We start from the raw sequence: 24,442 nt of genomic DNA, 5'->3' as shown, positions 1-24,442 counted from the left end.
AGCTATTCAGGGTTAAGTTAACGGACTCCAGGTTGGCATGTTAGTAGCTTGAGCCAAAGACAATGAAATGTTCATGCACAGCAAGTCTAGGGCTTGGTTAAGAGCCCAAGGATTTCCAGGTAGTATGTTGTCATGGGAAATGTGTGGCTCAAGAAGACGTGCTGTGGTCATTGACTCTCAGCTGGACCCATGTACTGTGGGTTTGAGCCCTACCTTTAGTAGCTTCCACAGAATGTAAGTTGTGTATGTTCCTTGCTGTCTGCCTGCTCCTTTGGGAAATTTTGCTCAGAGACCAAAATTTCTGATTTAAGAGCGATATTTTAAGGGCTCTAAAATCCACATGCAGACTCTGATTGAGAAGTATTGTCGAGGAAATGAGCGTTAATAGAATAAAGGAAAGATACAACTCTAGGAACTCATCAATGGGACTGAGTGTGATCAGAGGAAAGCAAATAGCTGGTGTTCTTCGAGATGTGTTGCTCATGTCCATTCCATGTTAGGTGTGCGCACTCGCCATGTGCACCGGTGCCGGAAGTTTTCCCCTCTGTGGTATCCATAGTGGACCAGCTCTGGTGCCTTCTGGAGTGACACGTATATGCCATGGAATAAGGAGCGCTGCCAGCTCCCCCCAACCCTCAGTTCATTCTTGCCGGAAACTCAGACACTGGGGAAGGAGGACGGGTCATGGAATGGACATGAGCAACACATCCCGAAGCACACCGGTTATGGAAAAAGGTAACTGTCTTTTCCAGTCAGATGGACTGGCTCAGCCAGCAGATTTCTTTTGTCCCTCCTGTCTAAGAGACCCAGAGAGCAGAAGGCTGCTGAGTTACCCCAACTGCTTTCTGCAGCTCTTGGACCAACCTGACACTGCTTAACTTCCGAATTGTGTTGTGATCTTAGCCCAAGGGGATGTGGCTGCAAGGCACAGCAGGTAACAGCCTCACTGGACTGGGAAACCCCGGAAGTGATGGTAACAAAGGGATAAAGTTACTCGCTGCAGAAAACAGCTGTCACTGTGGATGCAGAGCGAGGGTTCAGCTTCCCAGAGCACCTATGCTGAAATTCAAGGCTGGACCAAGGCACAGTATTACACGTCCCTGCTTGGGGCCTCAGCTGCTGGAGTCATGTGGTTACACTGGAATCTCAGCTTTCATTTTAAAACCAAGGAAGTTTATAGCCCTCGTGAGTGGGAAGAAAAGCTTGAAAATGTGACCTGAGTGTAACCAGTGCAGCAACGTCTGCCTGTGTCTGAGAGAGCCTGAAAGAATTGCTCAGAGAAGGATGAACTGTCCCATGCTTCAGTGGGGTGCCAACTCCAAGGCCCACTGCCCTGAGAGCAGCCCCACTAACCCCACCCCAGAAGAGGACTCCATATATGGCAGGAGAAGAGTGCAGCAGGCCTGCCCTTGTCCCCCCTCATCAGATACACTTGGCTGCTGAGGTGAGTGTGTGTGTGGGGGGGTGCTCGGTACTGCTGCTAATGGGAAGGGTGCCCCGCTGCTGCTCCAGTAGTCGGTAAGGAGACCCCACGTGGCTACTGCTGAGTGAGGGGTGGGGCTGTAGCAGTGGCATGATGGGCTTTACTCCAGCCCTGCTCTAGAGATGATGATGTCCCACAGCATGTGCACATATGGTATCGCCAACCCCCAACATACACAGATCGGGAGTCAGGCCCCCAAAGATCATGAGATTGGCCTAAAATCATGACATATAAAAGCAGGTAATTTGGGCTTGGTCCTTCCTCTTCTGGTCCGAGCTGGTCGGGTGCACACGAGGCTCATGGTCAAGCTTTTCTCTGCAACCATGAGGCTAGAAACTTTTCTTTTAATTGAAAACTGAGTTTTGCATAATCACGACTCCAGGAGCTGGAACTTGGAGCGGAACCTCAGATACTACCTGAGTTGGCAACACTGCAGTGCTGGAGCTGGGACCACGTTCCTGACAGCAGCAGCTGCTCAGGAAGGGGAAAGGGACCAGAGAGCCTGTGTGGCAAACTTCAGTGGGCGACAGTGAACTGGGTGATGGGCAAGGGGCCGGTGCCAAGCTGCAGTTACCGATGCCCTGTGGGGCACAGGAGTCAAGCTGTGGGTGCCCTCTCCATGTCCTGGTGTTCGTGCCCCTGAAGTAGAGTGGCTGTGGGTTTGGAGGATCCCTGTCCCGATTCTGGGTGTTGGTGTCACATGATCCCAGTGCCATGTAGGAAACAGACCCTCGACCATGTTAAATCTTGTGACACACTTCACACAGCAACTGCAGATGGCAACTTGACCGGGGCAACATCCATGCAGGGTGAGTGGGAGCCCCAGGCGTGGGCCTTCCCTGCTCTGGGCGCCCTGGCTTGGAACGCTAACCCCGGCTGCTCTGCTCCGTCGCTCAAGCCGTGCAGCAGCATTAGCAGCCCTTTGATTTCAGCCGCTGTGCCGTTGGCCCCGTTCCACCTAGATCAGTGGGACAGGTTAGCAGGATCTGCAGCGCGAGGGACATGTGACCTGTGACAGACACTTTCCTTAGGCACTCAGAGCCGAGAGGTGGGACTGCCTGATGCTAGCTACCCTTGCGTTGCAAGATGGGAGAGAAGGAAACCTGTCCCAAAGTGCCTCGCTTACCCCTGGTGTCTTGGGCTGCACCTTACAAGGGTTGGTAGCACTCAAGCAGTGCGTGCAGATTCATTGCACTGAGCTGTCGTGCACCGGGAGAGTGCCTTAAAATGAGCTGAGCTGCGGGCCCTCCCACCACCTCACGGCTGGCACCGGGCTGGGTGCCCTGTTCTGTGGGTAGTGATCGCTTCATGCTGCTTCTCCTGCCCACTTCTCTCCTTGAGCAGCGAATGGAGTTGAACTTTAAGCTCCATTTCACATCCCTCGTGTGACTAGTGGCTCGCGGTGCTGCCTGATGAGAGGGTGCAAATGTGGTGAAGTTGCTGGCGCTCCACAGCAACGTTTGGTGTACTTGGGACAGGGATGCTCTTTACCGGCTCCATTGAACAGCCCAGGTCGGGCGTCAGGGCTGAATACGCCTCCCTTCAGGCCACACGCACACCATTGCGCCACCCAAGCCCTGGGCCCAGGATGTGAAATACAGATTTCTGGGCAGCTTCGCCTCCCCATCCACGCTAAAACCCTAAAGCACCTAGTACTTCCTAATCTGTCCCAGTCTCGGGTCGCCTTCAAGATGATCCCCTGTCGGGGGCCCTGGGTCCATCTTCTCCTTTATCCCCTTCTCTCGCTGGCTTTGTTCCGAAATCTTGCTGCATCCCAGCCTGTTGCCATGGAAATTCCTGTAATGCTACAAGCCCAGGACTGCAGGGCTGGCATAGAGTGAGGAGGGGGAAGAGATGGTCTTGGCTGGTTAATTGAGATGGGAATGGGTTAAGTAAAGGTGGAAGGACGTGCACTTCTGTAAGCCCTCCCCCTACAGTGAGGCTTGCTGAGCTCTGGGGGCACCAGGTGGCTGCCTGCCCCTGAGATGGGGAACCAGCTAACATCAGGTGAGGTACAGGGAAATGCCTGGCCCTGGGCTGGGAAGGGAGGGACTCTCCAGCCCTCCCTCCCGTGGGTCTCTCCAAGAGCTCCGAGGACCTGCATATGAGCACGGCGGAGAGCTGGCAGGGTTGGGCAGGCAGACATGGAAATGTGAGTGCCATGGCTCTGCCCCCTTTCCGGAGGGAGGCTCGTTGGCAGAGTAGGTGGGTGGGGAGAGGCGATTGGCAGGGATCTCAAAGCACTTTACAAAGGTGGGTCCGTGTCGTCATCCTCATTTTACCGATGGGGAAACAGGCCCAGAAGGGCGATTTGGCCAGTTCACCAGGGGAGCCAGGACTACTACTAGCATAGATCTGCTGTAGGGAGTGATGTGCAAGGAATACAGCAGGCAGCAGGTCTCCGCCTCGCAAGCACGCTGGGGAGTGAGGATTGCTCTTCAGATCCAACTCTCCTGCCTGGAGCTAGATCTGTAGGTCAGAGACAGGTTAGTGACCGGAAAACCAATCTGCATTGGCCACAGGTGGTACTGGCAGGGCAGGGTTCGGCTCATGCCCAGGACCCCAGGTCTCAGTTGAACAATGACGAATACAGAGCTGCGACCAGTCCGACTCACTTGTGTGTTAGTGTTGTTAAAATAGGTGCTACAATTCAAAGTGTGTTTTAGTGCGTATGGAATGATTGTAAATTGCTGCCTGCATTAATCTCACTTCTAGCATCCGTCTCCCATATTGCAAGGGAATATGTGGGCGTTTGCATTGTAAGTCTCTGTGACTGTGTAGCTCACCAGACGGGGGAGAGCCACTAAGTAGTGTGACATGCTGGTCTTGCATCCGAAGAAGTGAGGTTTTTACTCACCAAAGCTTATGCCCAAATAAATCTGTTAGTCTTTAAGATGTCACCAGACTCCTTGTTGTTTTTATGCTGGTCTCCAGTGGAAGGAGTTAACTCCTGCCCAGCGACACCCGAGGGACTAGTGCGGAACCTTAAAGAGGGCAAAAGACTTTGTTGTTTACTTTCCCCAGCCCCGTGAAGATGGGAGGAATTCGCTTGCATGACTCATCAGTTGAGTTTGCAGCTCTGAGCAGAAAGGGGGAAGGGAATAAAAACCCCTAACAAGGAGGAAAGGTATCTTTATGCTGCTTGGACTCTGGGGGACAAGGATTACCAGGCATAAGCAAAAGATCCCCAGTGCTTAGCCTGGGTCAGCCCTAAAAGACGGCTAACACTTCCTTAGTATAGAAGCATCTGTTTCATTTTGAAATTTAAGATTGGAACTCATTGGTGTTTGTGTTAGCCTGCTTTACCCTTGTCAATAACTCTGGTTTCTATTTCCTAGTTAATATACCTTGAGGTAGTTTATTATCGTACTGGCTGTGAGTGTTGTCTTTGTGTGGGATCTCAGGTGCAATTAAGCTGGGGTACGTGGCGGGTCCTTTGGACCTGGGAGTAACCTGAATATTGCTGTGATCCTGGCGTAAGGGGCCATCTGTGACAAAGGCAGGACGGGGGGGGCTCTCTGTGGCCCTCTTGAGACTGTTATAGTGCCCGAGGAGTATGAACGTGACAATTGGTTGGTGAAATCGAAGGCTAGAACTCCCCTCCAGCGTGGGGTGGGGCCGCTGCCCAGGAGTCTGCCCGGAGGTTGGTACTCTGGCTCTCGAGCCATTGCAGCACAGCGGTGCACTCAGAATTGCTACTCTCATTCTTTTTATTGCTGGTTTCTTCTTCGCTCTGCTGCTGCTCTGTCTGTGTCGTGTAGCTTGTGCTGTGCAGTAACTAGGAAGGGCTGTGCCGTGTTCACAGCTGGCGAGGCTTTGGGGTAGGCCTGGAGGTGTTTCTTTCATTCCTAAAGAGTCTCTGGTGATGGCACAGGCCACCTGGCCCGCTGCAGGATTTCTGCACTCCAACCGTTTCTTCTAATGCAGGTGGTGGCGGTTGTAATCTCTGCAGGGTTGCTTGATTTCTGCATGTGTGTCTGTTCCTCTTCAGCACCCACTCTGGGCGATTCACGGTGTCGTGTATCGGGGGTAGCCGTGTTAGTCTGTATCTACAAAAACAACAAGGAGTCTGGTGGCATCTTAAAGACTAACAGATTTATTTGGGCATAAGCTTTCGTGAGTAAAAACCTCACTTCTTCGGATACAGAGTGAAAGTGTCGTGCTATTCAGAACAGCACTACTGCAAATGGCATCATGCAATTCCATGTCTGTGGTGTCACTGCCTCCAGATCAAATCAGACCTGCTCAGTGTACGAGAAAGATGGCTTTTCCTAATTGCTGGAGCTGCAATCTTGCCTGGAATCTGAGAATCAAGCTAAGTGCTTAGAGCTTGTCTACACATAGTTATTCTGGAGCAGCTATTGCACCTTTAAATTCACAGCATATCTTAATCCAAATGAACTCTGGAGCATAGACAAGCCCTTAGTCTAGTGCCTCATCCATGGTTGCAAGCTTCCCTTCCTGTCACCTGTGCAACTGGAGGTGGGATTTGATCCTGTGGTTGGAATTAACTAAAGTCTATTTTGACGCTCAACAAGGAATTGAATCCAGCTTCCTTCTCTTAGCTGTGTTGGCTCTGCAGGGCTAGAAGGTAGAAACCAGTGTGTTAACTCTGTTGTGAGATGACTAAACCATTCTAAACATGGAAGAATCCCATGCACTGCTACAGGCTGGGGACCGACTGGCTAGGCAGCAGTTCTGCAGAAAAGGACCTGGGGATTACAGTGGACGAGAAGCTGGATATGAGTCAGCAGTGTGCCCTTGTTGCCAAGAAGGCTAACGGCATATTGGGCTGCATTAGTAGGAGCATTGCCAGCAGATCGAGGGACGTGATTATTCCCCTCTATTCAGCACTGATGAGGCCACACCTGGACTATTGTGTCCAGTTTTGGGACCCCCACTACAGAAAGGATGTGGACAAATTGGAGAGAGTCCAGCAGAGGGGAACAAAAATTATTAGGGGGCTGAGGCACATGGCTTATGAAGAAAGGCTGAGGGAACTGGTCTTATTTAGTCTGCAGAAGAGAAGAGTGAGGGAGGATTTGATAGTTGAAGGCTGCTACCTGAAGGGGGGTTCCAAAGAGGATGGATCTAGACTGTTATCAGTGGTACCAGATGACAGAACGAGGAGTAATGGTCTCAAGTTGCAGTGGGGGAGGTTTAGGTTGGATATTAGGAAACACTATTTCACTAGGAGGGTGGTGAAGCACTGGGAGGGTGGTGGAATCTCCATTCTTAGAGGTTTTTAAGGCCCGGCTTGACAAAGCCCTGGCTGGGATGATTTAGTTGGTGTTGGTCCTGCTTTGAGCAGGGGGTTGGACTAGATGACCTCCTGAGGTCTCTTCCAACCCTAGGTTTCGGAGTAGCAGCCGTGTTAGTCTGTATCCGCAAAAAGAACAGGAGTCCTTGTGGCACCTTAGAGACTAACAAATGTATTTGAGCATAAGCTTTCGTGGGCTACAGCCCACTTCTTCGGATGCAACCCTAATCCAACCCTAATCATCTATGATTCTGACTGAATACAGCAAGGAGTAGATCTGCGGAATAGAAAAGAGCTGCTTTGCAATGTAGAACTACATCTTAAACTGGATAATTTGTGAGCAACCTGTTTGCAGGTGGTGAAGGGATGTGCAGCAGGGGGAGGCCTAGAAAGGAAATGGTAATGGGAAACCATCCAATCAACTGACTCTGGTAGATTTTGCTTCCCAAAGTGAAAAGGAGAGGGGGTCTGTGAGCTGCAGCCCCGGTTCGTTGGCGGGTCTCGTTCTGCAGGGGTTCCGTAGCAATCTCCTGCCGTGGGCTGCTTTGTAAATGCAGTTTGTCTGAAAAGATGCAGCATTTTGCCGTTTTGAGCCTGCCTCTGTTGGCGCAGGAATCCAGATTCAGGCTGTGCCTGAGAAATGCCATCACATCCCTGCAGAGACGCTGCAGCAGGAGCTGGGGACGGTGGCGGGCCTGCAGGTCAGGGGCAAAAGCAGTGGCTTAGAGGGGTGCCATTGGGCCAGCTCAGTGGCCTAGAAGGGAGCGTCTCTTCCTGACTCAGACTGGGTGTGCTGCTGCTGGAAGCACAGATGCTTAGCGCAGGGGGAGGGGCACAAAGTTGCCGTGGCATTAGAGGTGCTGGAAGGGGACTCCTGGGTGTTGGAAGCAAGGGTACATGAAAGCAGTGGGGTAGAGAATAACGGGACCTCGGGGGGTTGTGCTTGCCAGTCTCTGAAAGCAGATGAGTGCATGGCACCCAGGAGGTGCTTTCCTGGGCCAACTGGGAGAAGTTTGGGGTGGTTTGTAAAGAACGACCCAGATCTCTCTCTGCACCCACGCAGAGGGCTTGGTGCGGGGTCTGGCTGCCGGATGGAAGGATTGTTTTCACCTCCATTGATTGCCTGTCTGTTCTGGCCACAGATCTGCGCCTGCAGCTGCTGGACGTGAAGAATAACCCCTACCTGATCAAGGCTCTCTACGGGCTGCTGATGCTTCTGCCTCAGAGCAGTGCCTTCCAGCTCCTCTCCCACCGGCTGCAGTGCGTCCCCAACCCCGAGCTCCTGCAGACCACGTGAGTGACACCAGCTGGGGGAGTAACTCCTTCCCCTTTCGCTATGGCCCCGACAGTGTCACAGGGAGGCTGGGACTCCAGCCCTCTGCAGAGACTGCCCTGATCTAGAGGCCCTGGAAGTGCATGCCGTCCTCTTGCATTCCTGCCAGCAGTGTCTGTGGTATCCTCAGGGCACAGCCCACGTTGGTCCTAAACCTAGAGCTCCCGATACACTATGCTCCTGGCTCGGCAACATCCCTTCTGAAGGTCCAATCCTGCAGGTGCTGAGCTGCCTCCACTCCTTCAGTGATGCAGCGTGGGCTGGGGCCCTCGCAGCCCGGTGCGGGGAGTTCGAAGGGCAATCCTGATGAGGAAGAATAGTGACATCGGGGGCGGGGGGGCCTGAACTGTGCTCAGTTGTGGGGCAGTGACCAGTGCACAGGACACGGCTAATTGTATTTAGCTTGGCAGGCCTTATCCTAAATACAAAGCCGTGACCTGTAGGGACCGAAGGGCCTGAGACTTGGCTGCTTGCATCAAGATGGAGCAATGCATGCTGGGACCTCATGAGCGGCAGTGGGTAGTTGGAGAGAGACACGGGCATGTGTTTAGAGCAGAGCGGGGGCTGCGACTCTCACCCTCCGGTAACATCACTGAGGTGCCTTCTGCAGCAGTGGAGGGCGGCAGAGCAGCCTGCGGGCACCACGTACGTGTGGGGCTCTGGAGCGGTACGGCGTATGAGCCGTTTGGCAGGCCAGACCTGACCCCTTCTCTGTGCGAGCAGCAGCAGGGCCTTGCTCTGAGGCACCTGCCCGCAGCGCTGGGTGTCAGGCCTGAGGCTTCCTGCTGCACGCTGCCGCCTGCCCGTGCTCTGGGCGCGCTCCTGCCCTGCACTGAGCAGCGCTCGCTCGGCTTTTGTCTATATTTGGTAACCCTTGGAGGGCTGTGCCTCATCCACAGGCATTTGGCATCCGGGATGGAAAATTTCACTTGCAGGGTCGCCATGGAAACAAGCAGAGCCCTGGAGCAGATTTTCACTGAATGGAGACCGGCGCAGCTCCCCTCAGCTGCCCCAGCTTGTTAGGAACAGCCGCGGGGAGCCCACCCAGCACCGGGCGTCGTGGGGAGCCAGCGCGTCTCACACTCGGCCTCCTACCCTGGGAGCTGCTTCAGCCCTTTTCCCCCTAGCCGGCCACTGCAGCGCGCACACCAGTGCTAGCAGCCCTGCCGGGCCCGGGCTACTCTGGCCTTTGAGAGCCATCGATCGTCTCGCCAACAGTCGCCTGCCTGGGATGTGTCTGCTGCTCTTGGCCCCTACGCTGCTGGGCAGCAGCACAGCCCCTCGGTGCACCTGATTCTGGTTACGCCAGAGCTCAGGCTACATGATCATAATGGCCCCTTCTGGCTTCAACTCTACGGACTGGCTGGGACACTGCTTAGGGGCAGGGACCTAGACATCAGCTATGCAGACTGGGCCAGGAACCTGAGCAGTGCCCAGCCCGGCATGTCCATCTACTGTATACCGAGCCAGCTCTGCGTCCTGCTGCAGGCAGCGAGCTCTCCAGCCGGAGCGTGGACCCCTCCAGCTGGGCACACGGCGCAGCAAGGGGGGGCTGACCCAGGGACCTAGTGGCTGGGGCCCTCCGGCTTGGAGACAGAGATCAGGGCTTGCCTTGCTGCTTCGCTCTTCAGGCTGGCCCAGGCCGGCCAGGTTCTGATCCTTGCTGGACATCTGTCCATCATGGTATGAAATCTCTGGCGCAGAATGCAGCTAGGGCTGAGGGTGGCCGGTCAGGCAAGGCCTCCTGGGAGAGGGAAGCTGTGGCATGCCAGGGTCTCCAGCCTGTGCTGTTAATCCTTCGCTATCATAAAATCAGTGCCAGGCATAAAGTGTCCCAGTGTATGTGGCTCTCCTCTTCTCTTGGCACTGATGAGGCGTCTCTTGGCTGTGGTGGGGAGGGCTCCTAGGGACATCTTCGCCCTGGCCCAGGTGAGCCCACCCCGTCTCCGTTCGGCTGGGCTGCCCCACTTGGCGGGGAAGTAGCTCTTTCAAAGTCCAGGCTAATGACCGGGGAGGGCTGCTCCTTAGCGGCGGCACATCCCTTCTGGAGACATTAAAGACTTATCCCTCCTCTGCAAAGCCATGGGGACAACGTTCCAAGATGGGCCGAAAGCAGATCCTTGCCTTTTCCCTCGTCCCTCGTTATCCAGAGCCTCGCGCTGCCCGGCCTGTGTGTTCCGGAGCATTGGCCTCTGTTCTCAGCCAGGGTATTTTTTTGAGTGTGAGCAGTTATTTGTGTGTGTGTTCGGGGGGGGAGGTTTTCCTCCCTGCGCCCCCGACTACGGGCTTTTGGAGCAATCAGAGCTGTCAGACAGACTATCTGATTAACTGTGACCTACATTCCATTAAACGTGGAAGCCCGCTCTCCTAACAGAGCAAGCTACCCCTCCTTGGGAGAGCCAGCTGGGGTAGGGGGAAGCCGTGGGGGAAAGGGGTCAACCCACTGCCTGGACAGAGATGCCTGGCGGGTTTTCCATCTCCATCAAGGTGTCCCATCTCCTTTGTCTGCACTCCGTGTACGGACTAGCTCTCTTCTTAAACGTCTCTCTGCAGAGAAGACTGTTGCATTTATTCCTAGATGTGAATTTCCCTGGGTTCCCCATCTCTGAGCCTTGGGTTAATCTCTTAATCCAAGAGTGGGGGTCGGCACAGGAGAGTTGCACGTCCGTTCCAGTCTGTTACAGTTCTGCATCCATTGTGCTAGACACAAAGTGAGAGGCCATCCCTGCCCCCGCAGCTTTACAGTCTGAATAGACAAGACGAGGGGGCGGGACCTGAGGCACTGAGGTGTGCCTCTCTAGGTCACCCAGCAGGCCAGGGGCACATCTGGAATTAGAGCCCAGGACAGTCAATCCAGTGTCCTACCTATTAGCCCACGGTGCCTCTTGTGGTTCCTGAGGTTTCAACTACCACGCGGCAATTGTCTTCAGAGAAACCCCCAACTCCAGAGAGAGATGGCAGAACCTTGCCTAACACAGACTGTTTGCAGCATTTAAAAGAGCCGCAGTCTGGTGGCTTAGCATGCTGGCCATCCTGCTGTGGGGGGCCAGGTTCGCGAGGGCCACAGTCCGTGTGAAAGGGAGCTGAGTGCTGTCACTCCCTGTAGGCTTTACATCTCCAAACTGCAGCACAACTGGCCATCCCAAACAAATGTACCATGGCCTCCAGCGCGTCCTTCCTCCCGTGGAGGGTCTCGCTGCTGGGGGGGGATTCTGTGCCCCATTCCTCATCTCAGCCTGTCTGCTGAGGGGCCAGCGGTGACGGAAGCGGCCATCTGTCCCCTATGAACAAGACTAAGGCCATCGATCCTTCTTACATGAGCTCCAAGGAGCTGGTAATGCACTCTGGTCACTAGCAACCAGAGGCCAAACCTCGTGGCAAAAGGCTCGTTGCAGGTGCCCTTGGCCACCCCTTCGCAGGCCTGGAGCAGCAGTGGTGGTGGTGCTGCAGGGGTGCGGCGTGCCCGTTGGCATCTGCCTGCAGGACTCAGTGCCTGCCCACATGACGCTTGTCTCAGGCTAGTGCTCTTTGCACTTTGGCTTCACAGACGCTTGCCCACAAGTAAATGCCGCCAGCAGCCCAGTGCAGTGGAGTGGAGGTGACCAGCGCTCAGCCGGCATGATGGGGCTGCACTCTGCTGGGCTCTCGGCCTGTGACCCTCGCAGTGCTCCTCTGGCCTCTCTCTTTGCCTTGTGCTCTTCCCCTCAGCCTCTGAGCAGTGCAGGTGGAAAGCCAGGGGCAAGGAACTCCCCCAACCTCAAAGCATTTGTTTTACGGTCCTGCCCCATGGCAGTAACCCAAAGAGGGCACTATACTTGGCCAGTGGGACTGGGCTTGTGGGGATGCTGTACCTACCAAGGGAGTAGCAGGGGCCTGCTGCCCCACACTTCCCTAGTGAGTTCAGTGGAGCAAAGTGCTTGGCAGAACCTCATCCCCTGAGTTCGGTGAAGTAGTGGGGAGTTGGGGGATCAGGAAGTGTTACTTCTCAGTGCGTGGCCTGCTCTGTTACGTCTTGTCCACACTGGACTGGGAGCAGAGCTAGCCAAGCCAGGTAGATCTATGGCTTTAGAGAAAATAAATAGTATGTTGTGGTCATGATAGGGACCCAGGTAATCACATGGTGTCAGCCCATGAGCCCTGCCTGCTCTGACAGCACAAGCACCAGGAGCCGGATCTTGGCCGCATGTTTCCCACCACTGTCCCGGCCCAGTGTAGACAGGACCTTGGGCAGACACGCTTGCCTTCAGCTGGCCAGCATGGCTTCCTTGGAACAAGGCGGCCAGGAGGGAGAATCAGCAGGGGCCCTAGGGACCCTGTGAGATAAGAGCCATGGCAGGAGTTTCCCCAAGCACTGCATGGCACTTCCAGGCATAACATGGCCTAGGCCAGTCGCTTGGCTCAGCATGCCTGGCTCTGGAGGGAGCGTTAGCCACTTGCTAAGCAGAGTAGCAGTGTCTGTTCCCGCCCCTCCCGGGGGCCCCCAATCAGTGCTGACCTCCCAGCAAACTGGCATCTTGCTCCTTGCCAGGGCAGCTGCTTGCCACCCCCTCGCCCAGCGGTTCTGTCTTCCCAGCCACTGAGCGGAGATACCCACTGGCTGGAACAGGAACTCAAGCAGCATCTGATTCAGCAGGAGAAACTGGGCCATTCAGCGCTGTCTGTCTAAGCGTTTCAGAGATATTCTCTGCTGCTCTGCAGCATGTAGTGGGTGTCTGAAGGGTTAAGCCTTCAGTGGGGGGTTGTTTTTTCTTCCCCTTCTAAGCTCTTCAAAGCTCAACAAACAGGCCCTGTCTGTTTCTGCCCCTCCTCGTCAATCACCTTGTGTGTGTAGGTAGGGGTTGTTGATTTCCCAAATGTCAAGCTCTGTGGATTGGCCTCCCTCCCCCAAATATCCAGGCCAGGGGAAACCTCTCCTCCCGCCAGTGTCTCAGCGCTGCCGAGGGTGGGAAGCACTACCTCGGACACGCAGACGGGTCTCAGGTTTGCTCCTAATTCCAATTAATCTTGAGGAGACAAACGCTCTTTATGATCTGGCCAAGTCCAGCTTCCTAAGCAGTGCAGGCAGAGGCAGCCAGCAGGAGCCGGGAGGCGGGATTCCCGGACTGCTGTGGGAAAGGATTAAACACTGGCGTTTTAGTGCCTTGCGCTTTTCCCCTCCTGGAATAGCAGGGCTGGTGCACACCATGAGGAGCCTTGGCGGAGCTGGGTGGGAGGAGACACGGGCTGGAGTAGCTGCGTGCATTATCCTCCCCTTCTGTGCTCTTCCGCTTGGATTGCAGGTTCTTCAGGGCAGCACCCAGCACAGTGGGGCCTTTCCAGAGCATAAGTATGGAGGGGCTTTGGCAGAGCCGGGGGACTAGGAGTGGAATAGCAGGGGGTGCCTGTCTGGATGGAGGGGCATCAGAAGAGCTCAGGGGGGACTAAGTGGCATAGCAGGGGCCAGGTCTGGATTTAGGGTATTGGCAGAGCTGTTGGGGGGCGCTCGGGCTGGAATTACTCGGGGCTGCAGGTCTGGATTGAGGAGCATCGGTAGAATCGTAGGACTGGAAGGGACCTCGAGAGGTCATCTAGTCCAGTCCAGTCCCTGCACTCCTGGCAGGACTGAGCATTATCTAGACCATCCCTGACGGGTTTGTCCAACCTGCTCTTAAACATCTCCAATGATGGAGATTCCACAACCTCCCTGGGCAATTTATTCCAGTGTTTAACCACCCTGACAGGAACTTTTTCCTAATGTCCAACCTAAACCGCCCTTGCTGCAATTTCAATCCATTGCTTCTTGTCCTATCTCAGAGATTAAGAAGAACAATTCTTCTCCCTCCTCCTTGTAACAACCTTTCATGTACTTGAAAACTGTTATCAGGTCCCCTCTGTCTTCTCTTCTCCCGACTAAACAAACCCAGTTTTTTCAATCTTCCCTCATAGCTCGTTTCTAGACCTTTAATCATTTTTGTTACTCGTCTTTGGACTTTCTCCAGTTTGTCCACATCTTTCCAGACATGGGGCCCCCAGAACTGGACACAATACTCCAGCTGAGGCCTAATCAGCGCGGCGTAGAGCGGAAGAATTACTTCTCGTGTCTTGCACTGAGGCAGGTCCCTCAGCGCCTGTTTGTGCTGTTAGGTGCGTCCCTTTCCCAAGCACCACACTTGCCACCCCGTAAATCAGTTAGTTAAGCCTGAGGGAGCTCCCTCTGCCAGCCTTGACGCATCACGCCATGACGCCAGTGGGCGATCCCTCACCCTCCTCGTGCCCACAGTACAGACAGCCCTGGAGCCGGCACTCGGGACTGGTCTCCCTGCAGCATTGCCCTGGTTTCACTTCAGGTGTGAGTCTAAACAGACTTTAGGACTGGTCTACACTATAAACGCACATTGGTATAACTGTCGCTCAGGGTGTGAAAAAGCCACCAGTTACCTGCAGTGTAGACAGCGCTGGGCTGGCAGGAGAGCTTCCCCACTGCCATCGCTACAGAGGCGGGAGAAGTTCTCCTGCTGGTGTGGTAGTTTCTTCCCTGGAGTGCGACAGGGGCAGCATTGTAAGTGGAGACCTGCCCTGAGTCAAACCAGTCCAACCCCGTGGGTGGGGGGTGGCTTTTATCTCCATGCAGCATAAGTTGCTTAGAACTGGGTTGAAACTAAACCCCAATGAACCAGAACAAGCCTGTGCCCAGGGCCTTTTGCACTGGTTCCACTAACCCAGGGCAATTTGGGTGTAGCCAGGGCCTCAGAATTGCAAAGCAGATGCCGCTAAGTTGGCAGTAAGTGAGTGGAGCCCACGCAGCTTGTTGGCAGTTGAAATGCACAGGGCTTGGTCTCCCACGGGCATGTACCTGAGAACGGGGGTCTCCCACCCAGGATCATCCTGCTGCAGTCGCTGCTTTGCCGCCCTCGGGGCAAGCCAGCTTGGCCTGTGGTTAGAGCTGCTGGCTGACAGTCAAGGCTCCAGGCTCTATTTCCAGTGTCGCCGCTGCCCCTGCGTGACCCTGGCGAGCCGTTGAACCGCCCAGGCGGCCTGTTTTTAGCAGCACACCACGTGGCTTTTGTGGGCGCTGGTGGCAGGAGTCCAAGTGCTTTGACCCTCTTTGTCCGGAGCCCCCTTGAGCCATCCCGCACTAGCCTGGACCTGTGCCCCTTCGGTCAGCCCAAGGGAGAGCTCCCATGCTCCGGCCTGGCACTAGGCCAGGCTCTCTCCCCTGCCAGGGAAGGGTGGAGGGCAGCTGAGCTCAGCCCATGGCTGCTCAAACTGCTTCCCCTTCCAGCAGCTCGTTCTCTCCTGCCCAGGGACAGGCCCAGAGTCCCTCAGCACTCCCGGCCCTGGGCAGACTGCCCCACCCTCCTGGCTCTGTGTGCTCTTCCCGCGGGACAGTCCCACCTCTCCTGTCCCAGCCTGCCCGGATCCCCCTTCCCAGGCAGCGGTTCTGGGCTCCGAGCCATGGGTTCCCACGTGTACGTTTGTCTCCTCCTCTTGCAGCCTCACCCGACCCAGCCCCATGGGGATTTTAGTGGGGAGTAGGGAGGGGCTGGGGCTGGGCTTCCCCCAGGAACCCCGACACGACTGGCCCCATTGTTGTGATGTCAGCTGGAGCTGGGCTGGAACAGGCACTGGGTGTGGGGGATAACATCGGGCTGGGCCATTTTCCCCCCACCCTCGGGGCTTCTGGGAACTGACGGGAGCACGAGGTGGGACAAGAGCCTGTCCCATTGCGCTGATCGGCAGGGTGGGACACGTGGGCGAGGGCAGCCTGCTCTGGGGGGGGACGGGGACATGTGGCAGCAGCGACTCCCCAGGCAGAGCGGGACTGGTGCATGCACTATCCGAGGCAGGGTTTGGCCGGCCCTGCTGGAGGTGCAGTCGGACAGGAGGGAAGAGCCAGATGGGCATGGGGGGCAGTCCAGCAGGGTTGTAGGGCAGTGGCCTTGGTGGGAGTGTGGGGCTGGCTTTGAAAGGACACGAGGCCATGGCCCGGCTGGGTGCTCTAGTACTTGGTCCCATTGGGTCAGTAACTTCCCCGGCGCTGCGGGCTTCCTCTGTACTTGGCTGCAGCACCGTAACCTGGCGTGCCCTTCCCCCTCAGGCAGGCTGGCGTCCCGGGCGCTGTCTGCTCAGCTGGGGGAGATGCCTCGCAGCTGGGGCCCTGGACTGTCTCCGCAGAACCCTGGGATTAGAAAAGCAACTTGGTGCCCCCAGCTCGCTAGGCCCCCCGGCCTGGGAGGGAGCGTTACACACCGTGAATGGCACGTGGGGAACCGCACAGGCAGGGCAGCAGCTCTGTCTAACGCTGCCGGTGTGGGGGTGACTCTTGAGAGACCAGTGCTAGGGCCAGACCAGGCCTCGGCAGCTGCCTCCTGTGCGCCAGCTGGGCTCTGCCAGACTCCTCCCGCCTGGCCTAGGGGCATCCCTGGTTCCAGTCTGGCCCAGACCCAGCCGGGCCTCGCTGTTTGGATCCCGTGGAGGCCCCTGTTGCCAGGTGAACCCAGCTCTCAGGCAGTGAGGTGCCAGGGCACTGAACTCCCCACCAGGCCTGGCATTAGGGGTGGCTCCTCCCGGCAGGCCTAGAGCAGAGGACAAGCCTGGAGCGCACTGTCCCCGGGAAACGCCAGCAGGTGCAGGTACTGAGCGTTACTCCGCAGGGCGCTCCAGCTCCTTCCAGTCTCTGGCGTCCAAAACGCCAGCCAGCCTCCTGGGACCTCGCTCTGCTCAGAGCGGGAGAGGCTCGTAGCACGGGGTGCTATCCAGAGTGGAGACAGTGCTCTCCAGCTTTCAGCCCAGGGCCCATTTCAGGAGAGAGTCGCACCACCCCCTACTCCAAGCCTCTTGCTGCTTGGCCGCTTAGCTCAGCCCAGCATCCGGCTGGGCGCTCTGATCCGTGGTGATAGAACAGTGCACCAGGGTCTTCACTTGCCCCGTGCACTCGGCTGGTTCACTAGAAATGTAGGGGATGGGCAGCAACGTCACTGCCATGATACCCAGTTTCTTCCTCCCTGACCCTTCTCAACTGCTAAGCAGCCTTGGCCTGCTCCTAGCTGTAGGCTCTGCCACAGTCGTTGTCCAGCCGTCTCCCTGCCCGGAGTGAGGGGGCAGTGCTTCGTAGCAGAAAGCACAAGCGTCTGGCCCGTGGGGCAGGGAGCTCCGGTATGTGGTGTCTGCTTGGGGGTGGTAACAGACTGGGTGCTTGGCACACACCCTCTCATCTCTCTCTGCTTCCTCTCCCCAGAGACAGCACTAAGACCACCCTGGGCTTCAAGAAAGCGACCGCCACCAACATCGACTACCTGGAGCTGCTGCAGCACTTTGAGCGAGTCCAGAACAAGCACCTGGAAGTGAGACACCAGCGGGCTGGCCGGGGAGAGCCCCCAGACCGAAGGGTCGTCCTCTGAGCAACAGCTGCTGCTGGCGTGCATGGAGACAGTGACCTGGGGAGGGGAGTCGGAGGGACTTGGCTGCTGCCATGGGTTCCAGGGTGTGTGATCCAGCAGGGGGCTTGTTCCAGGGGAGAGGTGGTGGAGGTGGTCACAGCGCTCAGCTGGGGAAGGATCTCCAGAGACCATGCCGGAGCCCAACACCCCAGCCGCACAAAATTCCAGAGCATCACAAGCAAGCATGTGGGGAAGCGGCAGGAGGGGACTAGACGGACCAATGAAGCCACACGCCCCACCCACCCCTGGACTCTGCCTTACAAATCCTTCCCTGGCAACAGTCAGCTGATGGCACAGCCGGGCCAGTAAGGCCAGAGGGAAGACGTGTAAAAGCATTTTCTGCTACCTCCAGCCTCAAACAAGCGTGTGTGTCTGTGGGCGTGTGACTGGACTGGCCTTGCCTCCCCCTCCCCCCATCACTCCCCCAAGGCAGGCAGTCATGTGCTGCAGTCCCGAAAGGAACGCCAGCCCCTTGGATCTCAGACGTGCACTGCCCTGACCTCCCCGTGGCAACAGCACCATCTAATCCTCCAGTCCTGTGGACTTGCATTCCTGTGCGTGCATCACCCAGCCGCCTCTTGTCACCCCCCTCGGACCCACCCCCCATTGTACGTATGGCAGTGCAGCCTGAAGTGATGGCCCCCTTGAAAGCATCATGTATGTGTATATAGAGGAAGGGTTCAGTCCGAGTCAGATTTCTAGCCTGAAAATAGATTTGTACCCATGTAAAAGCTCCCCATGTTGAAATAAAAGAATTATGGCAAAGTCCCTGCCTGGCGTCTGCTGCTCCTTGGGGAAGGCCCCCGGGATGGCCATCGCCTGGGCTGAGGCTGCCCTCTGCACCCACTGAGGGCCCTCTCCCCTGGCTGGGTCAGCGTCTCCCAAACTTCCTGCGTGGGTTGGAGATTTGGCCCATGTCTGCCATTTGTTCCCAGGGAGAAGGGGGTCACTGAGTGCCCCACGTGCATGGCGGGGTCTGGCCTGCCGATGCTGGAATCCTAGGGGGTAACTGCAGCTCCAGTAGATGTCCTCAGGTCCCAGGGCAGGCCTGGATTCATTACCATGGCACTAGCCCCTGCTCTGGGGCCAGCGCCAGCCTGATTAAGGCCACGTCTGCACTCTTGGCGCTGCAGTGGCACCGCTCGGCACCTTCACTGTGCTGCTGGAGGACCTGCCGGGTAGCTGCCGGCTACAGGCCAGAAGGGGGTTTTCCATCGCTCCAGGAAATCCACCTCCCCAAGCGCCAGTAGCTGGGTCAGTGGAAGCTGCTTCTACAGGGCGGGTGAGGCTGGCAAAGTTACGGTGCCCAGGGGGTTTCTAGCTGTGTTCAGTGTCACAGGCCGAAGGAGCTGCAGTCACCCCGGGATTGCAGGACAGACGTACCCTGAGCGGTGAGCTGCTGCAAACGGCCCTGCTGGAGTTGCTTGGAGGAAGCTGCGAAGTGTGAGCAGACTGTTGCAGGGTTGGGTGTGTTTATTCCTCCGGCAGGCCAAGAGCCCAGGGGTCTGTCTACTCCAGGGGTGGCCAGTGTCTGAGGGAGGGGAATGAGTCCCTGGGCGCAGGCTATTCCGTTACAGGGAAGTGTCTTTCCAGCTCCTCTCTGCCAGTGCTTGACCTGTGCTGTGAAGCAGGAGAACATAGAACCAGATGGTCTCACTATCCATAGAAACGTTTAATCCTCGTACTGCCCACTTCCTTCCCCACCTGCTCGCTCCCCTCTTGGGCGGTTGGGTAGGTCACAAGTGCAGCAGAAATGCCGCTTTCCCCTGGGCAGCCTGCTGCTCTGCTGGGCTTAACTTCCTGCCAGTTGCTGGATGAGTGGCATTCCCTCACCCCTTCCCAGCTCCAGCCTGTGGTCTGATCTCCCGAATTCCAGCCCTCCTCCTTGTGTGACACAAGATGGCGAGGAGCAGCAGGGCCACTGGGGGTTGTGCCTTGGGTTCCCCCTTGCTACGCCCTCCTGCATTGGAGAGGATTCTGGGCAGCCCCAATCAGAAGACGGAACAGGCTGCAGACCGTGTTCTGGGTTGCCAGTATCCATTGTAGTGGGGCCTGTCAGTGCCTCCCATCCCAGTATGACCTTGTAGCTCTGCAGAAGGAGTTAACTACAGATTTCCCTTCCCAGAGCAGTGCCGAGAGCTGATGCGCAGAGATGGAACAAGGCCAGGTGTGGCTAGGGGGACTCTGTTAAGGTGGAGGCTCCTCTAGAAATGACCCTCCTCTGGATGACTTGTTGTAAGTGAGAGGCTTAGGAACATCTTCTCCCTCCGCTTTTATGGGTGCTGCTTTGTTTAGAGTGGGGCTGGCTCAACTTGAGGACTGGCTTGCATAAAATAAATCCAGTCCTGAGGAAAGATTTTCAAAACCCTGTCCTGGTGGGCTAGTGTCAAGAGTCTCCCTTCCAGGAGGTGGGGTAACTTCAGAGCACTAGTATCTGCTGACTGGGGAAGGGCAGAGAGCCAAATCCAGCCAGTGCCAAGCTCCTTTAACCCCACTGCAACCAGTGGGAGCCAAACTCACTCAGCACCGTGCAGAGTCAGGCCAACCACCCACTTCAGAACCCACTGAAGTGAGCGGGAAAGATCCTGTGGCCTTCAGATCAGACTGTAAGCTTCAAAGGACTCTGCAGATGCCCAGAGCCCCGGGGTCGGCGCGGGCGGCTGGAGAGCCGCGGCCGGGCCCTGCTGGAGACCCGCGGGTGGGCCTGGGGGTCGGCGCGGGCGGCTGGAGAGCCACGGCTGGGTCCCGGGGTCGGCGCGGGCGGCTGGAGAGCCACGGCCGGGCCCTGCTGGAGAGCCGCAGGCGGGCCCCTGGGTCAGCGCGGGCGGCTGGAGAGCCTCGGCCAGGCCCCGGGGTCGGCGCGGGTGGCTGGAGAGCCACGGCTGGGCCCTGCTGGAGAGCCGCAGCCGGGCCCCTGGGTCGGCGCGGGTGGCTGGAGAGCCTCGGCCGGGCCCTGCTGGAGACCCGCGGGTGGGCCTGGGGGTCGGCGCGGGCGGCTGGAGAGCCGCGGCCGGGCCCCTGGGTCGGCGCGGGCGGCTGGAGAGCTACGGCTGGGCCCTGCTGGAGACCCGTAGGCGGGCCCCTGGGTCGGCGCGGACGGCTGGAGACCCGCGGGCGGGCCCCTGGGTCGGCGCGGGTGGCTGGAGAGCCTCGGCCGGGCCCTGCTGGAGACCCGCGGGTGGGCCTGGGGGTCGGCGCGGGCGGCTGGAGAGCCACGGCTGGGCCCCGGGGTCGGCGCGGGCGGCTGGAGAGCCACGGCCGGGCCCTGCTGGAGAGCCGCAGGCGGGCCCCTGGGTCGGCGCGGGCGGCTGGAGAGCCTCGGCCAGGCCCCGGGGTCGGCGCGGGTGGCTGGAGAGCCACGGCTGGGCCCTGCTGGAGAGCCGCAGCCGGGCCCCTGGGTCGGCGCGGGTGGCTGGAGAGCCTCGGCCGGGCCCTGCTGGAGACCCGCGGGTGGGCCTGGGGGTCGGCGCGGGCGGCTGGAGAGCCGCGGCCGGGCCCCTGGGTCGGCGCGGGCGGCTGGAGAGCTACGGCTGGGCCCTGCTGGAGACCCGTAGGCGGGCCCCTGGGTCGGCGCGGACGGCTGGAGACCCGCGGGCGGGCCCCTGGGTCGGCGCGGGTGGCTGGAGAGCCTCGGCCGGGCCCTGCTGGAGACCCGCGGGTGGGCCTGGGGGTCGGCGCGGGCGGCTGGAGAGCTACGGCTGGGCCCTGCTGGAGACCCGCAGGCGGGCCCCTGGGTCGGCGCGGGCGGCTGGAGAGCCGCGGCCGGGCCCCTGGGTCGGCGCGGGCGGCTGGAGAGCCGCGGCCGGGCCCCTGGGTCGGCGCGGGCGGCTGGAGAGCCGCGGCCAGGCCCCTGGGTCGGCGCGGGCGGCTGGAGAGCCGCGGCCGGGCCCCTGGGTCGGCGCGGGCGGCTGGAGAGCCGCGGCCGGGCCCCTGGGTCGGCGCGGGCGGCTGGAGAGCCGCGGCCAGGCCCCTGGGTCGGCGCGGATGGCTGGAGACCCGCGGGCGGGCCTGGGGGTTGGCGCGGGCGGCTGGAGAGCCGCGGCCAGGCCTGTAGTCTGAGCTGTAGTCACGCAGCTGGTGTCTGTGCCGTCCCGGGAGCAGGCAGTGGAATGCTGACCCATGCTCGACACAGACTCATTGGCCGTTTGGGGGATGGGAAGTCACCTCTGAGGACGTTTGGGTTTCTCTCGTTTTTCCACCTCTCTCTAGGCCTTGCCCTGGCCCTTGTCGCCCCAGCGTCCGAGCCGGCCCCGTGCTGCTGGCCCTACCCAGGGTGGTGGCGTCGTCCCTGTGCCATTGCTGGGGCAGGGGCCAACCTTCGATGGCCCCAGTGGGCGTGAGGCTCCCCTTCCCAACTCACCCACTGCCACACAGGGCGTCGGGGGCAGAGCCAGGAATTGACCCCAAGCTCCTGTGTGCCATTAGTGCCTGACCCTATCAGTGCAGCCCTTCCCCATCAGCCGCTACTGAACCTGCCTCCCCGTGCGGCGGGTGCCCAAAGCCGGCTCTGCCAGTGCCAAGGGAAAGCAGAGGGAGTGAATCTGAGTGTCCCTTTAACTGCTTATACAGGGAGTCTGGGGGGCAGGGAGTGCCCCATGCAGCCACCTCCTCCAGCCAGTCTGTACAATATCCCCCCACCCTCGGAGGAGCCTGGCTCTCCTATGGGGAGAGGGTCAGGATCTGTCCACCAGTAGGAGAGTGGGGATCAATTTTGCACCCCAGCCCTTAGAACCACCTGTTCCCGCACCCTGGAGAAAGCTCACTGAGCCCCCACTCCCGAGTGGGACAGGCTCTCAACCTGCCTGCAAAACCCAGCTGGGCATCAGCCAAGCTCAGAGCCAGACCCGAGCTGCCCATCCTTGGAAGGGGTCAAACCCGACACGGGAACAACCCAGAGCTTTGCACAGGCTCACCGGGCCAGGTCCCAGCTCCAGGGTCCTTAGCACGGAGCAGCACCGGACCCCAGCTCCCCCCCGCCCCCCAAGCTCCCGGTATGTCCCGCTCCAGCTCTGACCATGGCTACTGGCACCAAACGCTGCATAAAGCCCAATCCAAAGGCAGGGCTGAGACTACAGTGGCGGAGCTGGGCGGGCAGGGGGCCGTCACGCTGTGTGTCACATTGATTAGACAGGGCCAGGCCCCTGCCACAGGCTGTAACGAAGGGCTGCCCACTGGTGGGTGGTACCTGGGGCAGAGCATCCCAGTGTCCATGGTGCAGTCGTGTCCCTTTGTGGTGGGGACAGCAGATGTCAGGCCTGGTTTGCCATCTGCAGTTTTGATGAGCGTGATGGTGTGACAGGCCCGGCTGGGGGAGGAGGGACTGAGTCCCATCCCGCCCTGCCCCGTTTCCAGTAGGTCTGTAACCCAGGGAGTGTGTCTGAGCAACGCCGCAGGTACGCTATGTGCCGTTCGGCCTGCCCGAGCCCCTCAGCCTGTCGGCGGAGCAGTGAGGAGGGCTGGGGCTTATGGAGCGGGAGCGGGAGCCTGTCCCAGGGCACGGAGCCAGGTTCCTGCGTATTCTAAGATGGAGTGTTTGGGGCCATTGCTGTGGCCACGTGTCCTGGCCTTTAGACCGCTTGAGATCTGCATTTCAAGTGACTTCCCAAAAGCCTTTGGCTAGAGCAGCAGCTGGTCCCTTGTGTCACAGTTCAGGGCAGCTGCCCCCATATTGCCCCGCTCTAGGCTCCCGGCTCCCAGCCATCACCTGTGGGCAGAGACCTGTTCTTTCCCCTCCTGAGCAGGGTGTTGGCAGCTCCCTGTTCACACTGTTACCCCAGCAGGCCGGGCTGCCTGAGCAGGCCAAGGGTTGTGTGGTGCTTTCTCCTCGGAGGCTGTAAACAGCGTAATTGCCCGTGCGTGGAAGGTACCATGCGGCTCTCAGCACATTCTTCGTCTTCGAGTGGCTGTTCGCATCCATTCCAGTAGGTGCGCGCCGCGTGCACGCTCGTCGGAAAGTTTCCCCCCAGCAGCACCCGTTGGGTCGGCCGTGGAGCCCCCTGGAGTGGCGCCTCCATAGCGCTCTATAGATGCCCCTGCCGACCCGGCGCCGCCTCGGTTCCTTCTTACCACCCGTGACGGTCGTTGGAACTGTGGCGACTTGCTCAGCAAGCTCCCCACGTTTCCCAAGCTGCTCTTTCCGACTGTTTCTATCCCCTAGTTGATTAGTTCATAGCTAGTGCTTAGTTAGTTAGTAGTTAGCTGTTGGGCTGGGGGGTTTACCCTCCCCCGACCGCGTTCTCCTTGGGACTTACATGCCCAAGTCCCAGGAGTTCAAGTCCTGCAGCAAGCCCAGGGCAACGGGCAACCCCCACGACGCTTGTTTAAAGTATCTGGGGGAAGCTCATCAGTCAGAAAAGTGCAGGATTTGTACGGGCTTTCGCCCCCGAGCCAAGAAGGAGCAGGACTTTAGACTGAAGCAGCTCCTTATGGAGGCGGCACTTAGACCACAACCCGCATCGGCGCGGCAGGACCCGGCGCCGAGTTCCGCAGTGTGCAGGGCCCCGGCGGCAGTGGTGGAGATGGCACCACGGAAGGACTCTGGTCGAGACCTGCGGCACTGCTGCTCCCCAGCACCGAAGCTGGCGGGAACGACCCAGCACCGATCCCATTCGCTGGCGCAGAAGCAGCACCAGAAGCGGGGAGGAATGGCTCCCCCACTTCAGGACCCACCCCTTCAGAGCAGGCCAATGGGGCGCATCCCAGGGAGGAGCGCCCAGTGCCGAAAACTTTGGAGCCTGCACTGTCAACTTCGGCCCTGTGAGGGGGACCGTCGAGTCCGGTGCAGTTGGACTCCCCATGTCAGGTGGTGGAGGACGGAGAACTGCCTTCAACCCCAGACACCTTCGAGGCTGCGTGAGAACTCCTTGCACTTACGGCACTGAGGTCCCCGACCCTCCATGCTAATACCACAACGGGTGGCACCGTCTCGAGGGAAGCCAGCGATGTTC

The 24,442-nt window shown here is 58.5% G+C and overlaps 1 protein-coding gene across 1 annotated transcript in view; it reads left to right on the top strand.

Moving 5' to 3' along the window:
• The window catches only part of VAC14 (VAC14 component of PIKFYVE complex), a 194,579-nt gene extending 176,319 nt beyond the window's left edge, over nt 1-18,260 (top strand). The window contains exons 18-19 of the mRNA XM_054048863.1: nt 7,886-8,036; nt 17,294-18,260. Of these exons, the coding sequence (XP_053904838.1) occupies nt 7,886-8,036; nt 17,294-17,456 (314 nt within the window). The 3' untranslated portion in view covers nt 17,457-18,260. The remainder of the gene's footprint in view (nt 1-7,885; nt 8,037-17,293) is intronic.
• Nucleotides 18,261-24,442: the final 6,182 nt, after the last annotated feature.

The sequence above is a fragment of the Malaclemys terrapin genome, chromosome 14 (genome assembly GCF_027887155.1).
Source record: "Malaclemys terrapin pileata isolate rMalTer1 chromosome 14, rMalTer1.hap1, whole genome shotgun sequence".
NCBI classification, from domain to species: domain Eukaryota; kingdom Metazoa; phylum Chordata; order Testudines; family Emydidae; genus Malaclemys; species Malaclemys terrapin.
The sequence above is the reverse complement of the archived record's forward strand: the minus strand, read 5'-3'. Positions and strand labels throughout refer to the sequence as shown.